The sequence below is a fragment of the Bipolaris victoriae genome (genome assembly GCF_000527765.1).
Source record: "Bipolaris victoriae FI3 unplaced genomic scaffold scaffold_147, whole genome shotgun sequence".
Lineage (NCBI taxonomy): Eukaryota > Fungi > Ascomycota > Dothideomycetes > Pleosporales > Pleosporaceae > Bipolaris > Bipolaris victoriae.
Genome location: NW_014575245.1, coordinates 51,732 through 61,498, shown reverse-complemented (window position 1 = coordinate 61,498; position 9,767 = coordinate 51,732). Strand labels below are relative to the sequence as shown.

The 9,767-nt window shown below is 54.6% G+C and overlaps 2 protein-coding genes across 2 annotated transcripts; both read left to right on the top strand.

The window, feature by feature from the left end:
- Positions 1 to 420: 420 nt before the first annotated feature.
- COCVIDRAFT_42434 (hypothetical protein) lies at positions 421 to 1,620 on the top strand (the record flags this gene model as incomplete). The annotated part of the gene is made up of 6 exons (XM_014695771.1): positions 421 to 423; positions 498 to 597; positions 768 to 807; positions 856 to 934; positions 986 to 1,397; positions 1,454 to 1,620. 6 exons carry the CDS (start codon positions 421 to 423, stop codon positions 1,618 to 1,620), a joined length of 801 nt encoding a protein of 266 aa, XP_014551257.1.
- Positions 1,621 to 2,401: 781 nt separating this feature from the next.
- Positions 2,402 to 9,544, top strand: COCVIDRAFT_31186 (hypothetical protein; the record flags this gene model as incomplete). The annotated part of the gene is made up of 5 exons (XM_014695770.1): positions 2,402 to 2,606; positions 2,655 to 4,149; positions 4,676 to 7,714; positions 7,766 to 8,772; positions 8,856 to 9,544. The coding sequence occupies 5 exons, from the start codon at positions 2,402 to 2,404 to the stop codon at positions 9,542 to 9,544; spliced, it is 6,435 nt and encodes a 2,144-aa protein (XP_014551256.1).
- Between the last annotated feature and the right edge of the window lie 223 nt (positions 9,545 to 9,767).

Sequence of the window (9,767 nt, the reverse complement as noted above, 5' to 3'; positions counted from 1 at the left end):
ATGCCGGGGGTGTGGGCGGCGACGCGACTCAGCAAGGACAAGCAAAAGCAGGGGGGGGGTGTGGCAGGGTCTGGCAATGTGTAGGAGAAAGTGTAGTAGGATGTAGCAGTGCCGCATGCAACTGGCGGTAGGCGCGTGCCATGTGATTATCTGGGTTGCGCGCGAGGGGCGGCAACTTGCAGGGAACCCATGGCCACCCAGGCGAGCATTTGCTTTTTTGCCCGTCTACCTATGAGTTGATCGCACGCCATTGTTCACGCCCAGCCAAGCGCCTCTTCCACTGGTGGCCTCGCATTATCGCGTCTGCATCTGTGCAACGCAGGAACAGTTGCCGCTGATACTGCAAAAACATCTGCGTACTTGCTTGGATACGTACAAACATACTACCACCATTTACTTTTCTGCCTTTCGGTGCTCATCATGGTGAGTGCCCCCCCTCCCCTCTCCCATCTGCCATCTCGTCTCGTCTCGTCTCGGCTGGGTATTGACACGCACAGTCTGCCCTCTATGAACAATTCTTTTTGCTCGGTGACAGCATCACCCAGGACTCGTTTTCCCAGGAACGGGGATTTGCATTTGCTGCCGCTCTCCAGGCCGGTCAGTCCACATGGCTCCATTGCTATATTTCCTTTGACTTTGTCCCCCCACCCTCGAGCCAACCTTCTTTGTTTGCGTTGCGGGACGGACATGCAATGCAATGCTCGGTGACAAAAAAGCGAGTGTGTGGATGTGGTGCGCGTGCATGCTGACCAACCCCCCTCGCTCAGCATACATAAGGCGACTCGACGTGGTCAACCGAGGCTTCAGGTAGCGTGCTCACTGCCAGCTGTTGCCATGGGCGCTGATGTCATAGAGCGGGTACAACTCTCGTCAAGCTCTCCAGATCTTACCGGCTATCGTGCCACCCCCGAGTCACGCCAAGATTCGGTTCATGGTATTATTCCCGCCATGCCCACATCATGTGAGATCATTGTTGACAGCGCAGACCGTCTTCTTTGGCGCAAACGATGCCTCGCTGCCAGATGCCCCCAACAAGCAGCACATTCCGCTCGATGAGTTCAAGGCCAACCTGCGCGCCATAGTCTCTCACCCTTGCATACTCGCCCACGCGCCTCGTATCATCCTCGTGGCGCCTCCCCCGATGAACGAGCACTTGTGGTGGCCCAGAGACCAGTCCAGCGGGTATGCCACAGTCTCGCGATTGGCCGAGACCACCAAGATCTATGCCGATGCAGTCGTCCAACTAGGCGCTGAGCTGCAACTCCCAGTACTCGACTTGTGGAAAGCATTCATGTCGCGGACTGACTTCAATGTCGATGCGTGGAAGCCCGGAGACCATGTCCCTGGTTCCTTGGCACTGCCCCCGAGCGACGCATTGGCCGACCTCATGTACGATGGTACGTCTACTCGGCGCATTTTGGACATATCGCAAGGGTACTGATAGCATCGTCAGGCCTACACATGAACCCGGCAGGCTACCAGATCCTCTACGACGAGTTGATCAACGTCATTTCACACAATTGGCCCGACCAACTGCCAGCCAAACTCCCCATGGTTCTGCCGCCGTGGAACGATGAAGCTGCTTGGAAAGCATGGAAGAATGATCATGTAGTCGTGTAAAACAGCAATAGAGTCCTTGGGAACATCCACCACCTTGTATACTACACATCCATATTAAGTAAGTACACAACACACAACAGCGCCCATGCCCAAGTAGTATGCAGCCGCCCATAGCGGGCAATGGGCGGGGGTGCTCTGGGGAATACGGGATGCGCGTCTGGACCAATCGGACCTGGGCCGTAACTCCGGGAGGCAGGTGCTTAGCGGCGTAGCCTCGATTGAACCTCATCGTACTAGCATCGTGCTGAACGTACGCAAATACACTCCATCGCAAACACTCGAGCTTGACACTCCGCTTGCCCTTGCAAACACGGTAGATTACTTCACCTTTTCTTCTCGTCATCTTCTTAACATCCTGCTGGTTGCTGGCATATGCAGGTTGCGTGCTGGTGTATTCCGCTCCATACACTTCTTGACTAGTCCCCTTGGCCAACTGTCGCCGCTTGCTCTTTACTTTCACCGACTTCGCCTCAGGCCAGTTTGTACATCGCCGTGATTTTTTTACGCCCACGTAACCCCACAACTGCACGCCTCAACTACTCCATTGTTGCTGCATCTTCGCCGCTGCTTCGTCACCGCTGCCCGATCGAGCCTCTCTCGCCTACACCAGATATAGGACAACCACACGCGCACCATCACATACATACACGCACGCACACAAGCCAGATATACACGGGCTGAGGAGAAGCAGTCGTTCGGCGCTCCTCGGTAGGCCAGCGCCTACGAGAAGGTCGGGCTCTCTTTACTGTGCACGCTGCTAGGGCATCAGACGGCCGGGGGCATGGATCCCCAGAGCGTAGCTTTTCAGCCGCGCGACGATCTCTGGCGCTTCCAGAGCGAGATGCTTCGAGTACAAGAGAGCCAGGCCGAACTTGCTGACCGTGTCGCCCGTTTGGAGCGTAAGCACGACGACGACTCACGTCTGAAGAACGTCTGGGGAACTTCGTCGCCTTTCCCTTCAGTCCTGGGCGGAACCCCGCAGCAAGGTACCGAATCAAACTCGCTGCTGTTACTACAGGCCTAATACATGACAGTGCCCTTGCAGCAGCCTACTGCTGAACACTTTTCCAACTTTGACGGCCATTCTACCAACCTCATCGGCAACCTCCAGCTCGATGAAGACGAAGTACCCCGCCGCGTAGGCGTCACATCGCGCGCCAATAGTGTCCGTTTCGATGAGACTGCAAACCACGGTCACTGGGCTCACGCGTCGCGGTCTTCACTCGACCTGATACCCCGCACGGGCAGCGGCCTGGGTGGGCATGCTATGAGCGAACGCAGCTACTCGCACAAGTCGGACGGAAGGCAAAGCTCGGCCGGTCACTCGGTGCACTCGATGGCGTCTGGTCGAGCAAACAGTCTGACGAGCTTTGGGCCGACGACGCCTCAAGACGCCCCAGGACTGGCTCCTGGCTTGTTCATTCTGGGCTCTGTGCCCGCGATTATACGTTGCTGGCTCAACACTAACTTCAAGCACGATACTTTGTTGTACGCAGCTGTGTGCTCGGGCTCATACACATCCTATCTGGACTTGCACCTTATCGAACACCTTGGCTTCCAAGACCAGGTCGTGCTCGACGATGACGGTCTTCGCAAGATCAAGTTGTCGGTCTACCTCCCCGAAGCCGTGCCAGTGTCGGCTTCTTCCCGGTCCACTAGCTCGGCGCCACAACTTCCCTCAATTGGTGTCAATTTCACCGTTGTTCAAGAACATAATTCCGAAACCAATCCAAAAGCCGTTCAGATCTTTCTCGGCAGCGACATGCTCCGCGCACACAATGCCGACCTGTTGTTCTCATCTAGCCAGCTAACCCTCTATGACGACGACCACAGCAAACTTCAGATACCTTTGGTTCGTCCGGAAGATGAACGTGCCTTTAAGTCGTTACATGTTTCTAGTTGTACCCATGCCCCGTCATCCGAACAAAGTAAGAGAGATGTGATGGCTGCCTCAACGCAACATCATTCGACAAGTGACGGTTCTGCTACATCTGCCGCCCACGATACTTTTCTGTCTACTGATAAGTCTACTGACACAGGTACGGCAACAAACTCGGAGGACGGGGGCTCGAGTGGCCGTATGAGTCTTGAGCAGCGTCCGCGTCTGGGCCTGTCACTATCAAGTCGTCTAGAAGATGGAAATGCAGGGGAACCTGGGACTGTCAGTGGGGCACCGCGCTCTACAGCATCGTCGGCCATCTGGAGCAACTGGCGGCGGGACCAAGCCGAGAAGGCTACAGCTGCTGCTGGGCCGTTGGACTGGGCGAGCGTGGGTAAAACTACGAGCTCAAACCCCAGCTACCAACGACGCGATACGGGCATCAAGGTGCTGAAGCCGTCCAAGTCGGCAAGGACCATGTCGGGGTCAAGCTCGTTGCCTGCCACAGGACAGTCACGCTTCTTCGATGATGGCAAGCGAAGGGGCGAGACGGAGAGTGAGACGGGCAGCAGCCAGGCACCGCCACAGGTGAAGAGGACGGTGTCTGCGGACAAGACAAAGGAGAATCATGGGACGGTGACGAAACCACGGTCAGCCAATCCGGTGGGAGGGGCATCTGCTTTTGCATGGCTGAACAGCGGCGGGTCAAAGTAGAAGGAGTTTAGGCATAGCAGGCGTGGTGACATAGGTCCCCGTCGGCTCGAGCGAATAAAAGTAAATACCAGCAAGCGTCAATGTTGTGTGGAGGTGGTGTGGTGTGTTGTGGTCGGATAGATAGTGAAGCATGAAACATGCGATGGGAATGCAAGCGAGACAGGGGTGGTTGCTTCACTCGAGTCGCCAAGCTCGCTTATTGGCAAGGCTGAGTTTGTAGTGGGAGTGTACTAGAGTGACGACGGGCCATGGGAGGTGAAGTACTCTCATTTTTCGCGGCGCATTGCATGGTAGCCCACGTCCTTCACCGCTGCGAAGCTCTCTCTCCCCCGTGAAGTACAGAGGCCCAACCCGCTAGGCATCCCGGCCCCAGGCGACGCGTTGTATACACTACTTACATACTACACATTGCTTGTCTGCCGTCTCGGCTGTCCCTTCACCGTATATTAATAGTCTGTCCAGGAGCTCGTCACGGGCTTCGCGGCAGGCCAGCGACTTCAAGACGGCCTCCACTAATAATAAGAAGCGGAAGATCGTGGTCCCCGCCAGAGACTCGCCAACCGCCAGGGACGACGGGCACTCGCCGCCGAATGTGGGCAGCGCTGGCGTAGTAGGCTCCCCTCGCTCCTCCCCGCAGCCTTCAGCATCACCGCCACGCTACCTGCCACCGCACCTGCACGACGAGGTCCTGGTCGACGCCTCCGACTCGGCCTCTGCCTTTACACGAGACCACAGCAACGGCGCCAGCTCGCCCAGCGAAGCCTACGCCAACCTGACACTCGACAGCCGCGAGGCCTCCATCACCGACCTCGACCGCACCCGCGCTGCCAAACAACTGCCCTCCGCCTCGCGGCCCCCACCTCGCGCCTCCTCGCCCGCTAAGCGCTCTCATTCAGACATGGACGACAAGCCCGACCCCAGCTCTGCTCCCCGCAACACCAAGCCGCTGTCCACAGGCCCATCACAGTCACAGCCACAGGCACAACGCAGTGCGCGTGCCACATCGGTAGACATGGCCGACACGCCCAACAGCGGCACCTTTGATGCCGATGACCAGGTCCCGGCCTCATCATCCACCATCGCCGCCGACGCCTCGCCCCAGGCCCAGCTGCCCAGCATAGACGAGCAGGTGACTCGCGTCATGGGCATGATGAACAGTGAGCCTCTGGTCGACCGCCAGGAGGGCTATATTATTTCCGAGCGGTGGCTAGAGCGTGTCTGGGCAAGAACGTCGGAGAATGTGAGCAGGCCTCAGGACTTTAGCAAGGAAGCAACCCAGGGCCCCGTGGGTCCTGTCGACAACTCGCACCTGGTCGACACGGAACTTCTGCAAGAGGACCTGGCCGACCAGCGTGGTGAAGACTTCATTCCGCTGAGCAAAGCCGCGACACTTGGCCAGGACTTTGAGGTTCTCCCACGTAAGGCGTGGGAGCTGGTTCTCAGCTGGTACGGACTCAACAAAGGCAGTCCGGTCATACGGCGGTACGCCCATAATACCGTTCCCGGCCAAGCGAGCGAGGATATTTCATACGAGCTCCACCCTCCTGTTATTACTATTCGCAAAGTGCGAAAGTCAGCGAATCCTGCTGATAACTCCAAGTTGGCGGAGAAAATCGTCGCTAGCCGCTACGAGAGCTTCGTCACCTTTCTTGAAGCTGCCAAAAAGGCCGTGGGTATCGACTTGAACAACAAGGTTCGCATATGGAGGATTCTCTCTACTGCACCTACAGACAAGCCTCAACCATCACAACCTTCCGGCATACTCACTCCAGACGCATCACCACGCAACGGTTCGCCTGTCGCTCCCACTGGTGTTCAACGGCCTTCTCTTGTCATGGACGTCGCAAGTTTTAATGCGCTTGCGTATGGGTCAGAGCGTGAGCTTGTCACGGGCAAGGATGAGAAGGCCAACGAGATTTACAATGAGTCTCTCACTCTGGCCGATGCTGGTCTTACACAAGACCAGACAATCGTTCTCGAGGAACACGATGAGAAGGGAGAGTACATTTCCGACACGACCAAAGAGGTGTCCAAAAACAAGGCTGGCGCTGTAGCTAGCAAGGGTCTTCAAAGTACCACCACCAGCGGGAGGAACACACCCACGGGTGGCCCCCTAACCCGCGGAAGGAAGCAGAATGGCAAAGTGCGTGGTCATGTTGGCTTGACAAACCTCGGCAACACGTGTTACATGAACTCAGCCCTTCAGTGTCTCCGGAGCGTTGAGGAGCTGAGCATGTACTTTTTGAGTAACAAATGGAAAGAAGAGGTCAACGCCGACAATCCCATCGGTCACAAGGGCGTCATCGCAAAGTCGTACGCTTCACTGCTGAGTGCCATCTATAGTCTCGACAACAACTCTTCCATCTCACCCAAGGACTTTAAGCAGAAGCTAGGAAGAGCCAACAGCCTGTTCTCTGGTTACGGTCAGCAAGATTCTCAAGAGTTCGTCAGCTGGTTGGTGGATGCACTGCACGAGGATCTCAACAGGATACACAAGAAGCCATACCGGGAAAACCCAGATTCAGAAGATGACACTTATCGTGACCCAGAGGCTGTCAAGAAGCTCGGAGAGATTTATCGAGATAATCATCGTGCTCGAAACAATTCTGTAGCGATGGATCTGTTTAGCGGATTTTACAAGAATACCATGGTCTGTCCAGACTGTGAGAAAGTCAGCATAACATTTGACCCCTACAGCCAACTCACCCTACAATTGCCCATAGAGCAGACTTGGACTCACACAATCACATACGTGCCGCTTTATGGAAAACCCTATCAGCTTGAGGTTGACATTGACAAAAACGCAACCATCAAAACACTTAAAGAGTTTGTCGGCAAGCGTGGCAGCGGCGTCCCAGCTAACCGCATAATGGCGTCTGAGCTTTACAGCCACAAGTTCTACCGTCACCTGGAGGATTCACTCACTGTGTCTGAGTCCAACATAGGAGCCAGGGATGACATTTATTTCTATGAACTTGACATGGCACCAAGCAATTGGCCTGCTCCCAAAAAGAAGGGGTCAAAGTACAAGACGATGCTTTCCCAATCTTCCGACGAAGATATCCCAGACACTGCTTCGCCGCTGCATGACCGCATCGTAGTCCCTCTTTTCCATCGCAGCCCCAGTGTGTCCGCTTATAGATCCACGAGCACCGGCATGGCGCTTTGGCCAAGTTTTATCGTTCTGACAAGAGACGAAGTAAGGGATTACGACGCGATTTTCAGAAAGGTGCTGGCAAGGGTTGCACAGATGACCACACGGAAGATACTCAGTGAGCTCAGTGGATCAGATCAGTCGCAATCTGGTTCTGATGTTGTGCTAACAACAGAAGAAGATGCTTCGCCAAACGACCCTCAAGTCAAGGATGGCTCTGTGGAAGGTGAAGACATGGTCGAGGTGACAATGACGGACGCCAAGGAAACTCCTCCCGCTCAGGGCGATGATGCCAATCAGATCCCAGAAGTGCTACGTCCGGGTAGCTTCATCCACCCCGAATTCAGGTACGTTAAGCTATTCAAGGGATCAGGTATCTGGTGACTAACATACGATAGGCAATTGTTTGAAATGAAGCACACTAGGAAGAGTAATGAGATTGTAACTACTGGATGGAGTACATTGGATCACAATCGCGCATGTGAGCCCATTTCAAAGCGCATCCGGGTACCACCATCACGAGAAGAGTCCGTCCAGTCATCTGTTGGTGGAAGCGAGCCTACGTCAAGTGATGAAGATGAAGACGCTTCGCAGTCGACGATTGTTGATGCCGATCCCACGGTTGACACGACCAATCCGAGCAGCGACGAGGAAATGCAATCGGTAGAGCCAGAAACGACCGAGTTTGCACGATCCGGTCGCCAAAATAAGAAGAAGAGCAAGAAGGCACGAAAGCATGAGCGGAAAATCGAGCGAAAAAATAAGAATAATAAGAATTTCAAGAACCGCAAAGGAGGCAGAGTGCCCGAACAGCCCAACTATCCGGACGACCCGGAAGATGAGGCTGATGACCGTTTGATCCGCATGGGTGAGGGCATTGTCCTTGACTGGACTTCCGAGGCCATTGATGCTTTGTTTGGCGGTACTTCAGATGACGACCCTCGAGGCGCCGATGTCATCAAGTCGATTGAGGTTTTCGACGATCCTGAGATTCGAGACAAGAAAGCCAAACGTGCAGCTCGCAGAAAGAACGGCATTAATCTGGACGAATGCTTCACAGAATCGTCAAAGAGCGAAGTGCTCTCCGAGGACAATGCATGGTATTGCAGCCGATGCAAAGAATTGCGTCGTGCAACAAAGACGTTGGAAATTTGGACCGTTCCCGACATTCTCATCATACACCTCAAGCGTTTCAGTGGTCACCGAACATTCCGAGACAAGATTGAGGATTTAGTTGATTTTCCAGTCGAAGGATTGGACCTTTCTGGCAAAGTCGGTTACCCAGAAGGCAAGGATCTTACTTACGATCTTTTCGCCGTTGACAATCATTACGGTGGGCTTGGAGGGGGCCACTACACAGCCACTGCTCAGAATTTCTTCGACAAGCAGTGGTATGACTACAATGGTAAGCAATTTTGACGTTTCCCCAAGTCACGCAATATTTGAAAGGTGTTTAAATATGATCATGAAGGAAGCTAATTTTATCAGACTCCATTGTCTCCCGCTGTGACTCTGGTCAAAAGGCCGTTTCGAGAGCCGCATACTTACTTTTCTACCGCCGTCGCTCGCCTGTCCCTTTAGGCCCTCCAGAGCTTCAGAAGGTGGTAACCGCCGACGTCAGCAATCCCGACTCTGATGACGAAAACAATACGGACGCGGACGATCAGCAGGCCCGCTCCCGCTCACCGGCGGGAAACGGCTTGCGCCTCGGCGATTCGTCCCGCAATGGGTCGTCGAGCGCTGGCGCAGTCGGAGCGGGAGCCGTAGCCCTGCGCGGGGATGGCTTTCAGCGTTCAGCAGCAGGGAGCCGTCAAAAGAACGGAGTCGCAGCCGCGAACCTGAGTGACGATGACGACCTTCCCCCATATGCTGATGAAGACGAAGGATTTGTGGAGGACTCGTACAGCAACAATCCTTGGGCCACTGACAACGACCAGCCAATGTGGAGTTTCAACGCGCTAAGCGACAACGCCGCTCGCAACGATAATGACTCAGATACTGGAGGTGTAGTGTCTGACACGGGTGCAGCGTCAACGGGTGATGGCATGGAATTGAGTGATAGACTTTTGGAAGATTTTGGTGATGATGAGCCCGTCAAGGGAGGGTGGGGTGGTGTTGCCACGCCTGTCACGCAACAGGATGACGAGGTTGCCGAGATTCGGCTAATTGGTGACTGATTGTCGAAGAGGATGCATTCACTGGACTTTTAAAAAAAACTAGACGAAACATGATTGAGGCCAAGAAGACTATGGTGTTGATATTAGGGGGTTATGGTGGAACTGACGCAAAGTGGCGTTCTTTTGCATAGCATCTGTAGGCGCGGGTTAGGCGTATCAATTGAGCATGCATTGTTCCCCAGCACTTGTTGTCATAGTATCTTCAAAGTGATGGGAAATTCGA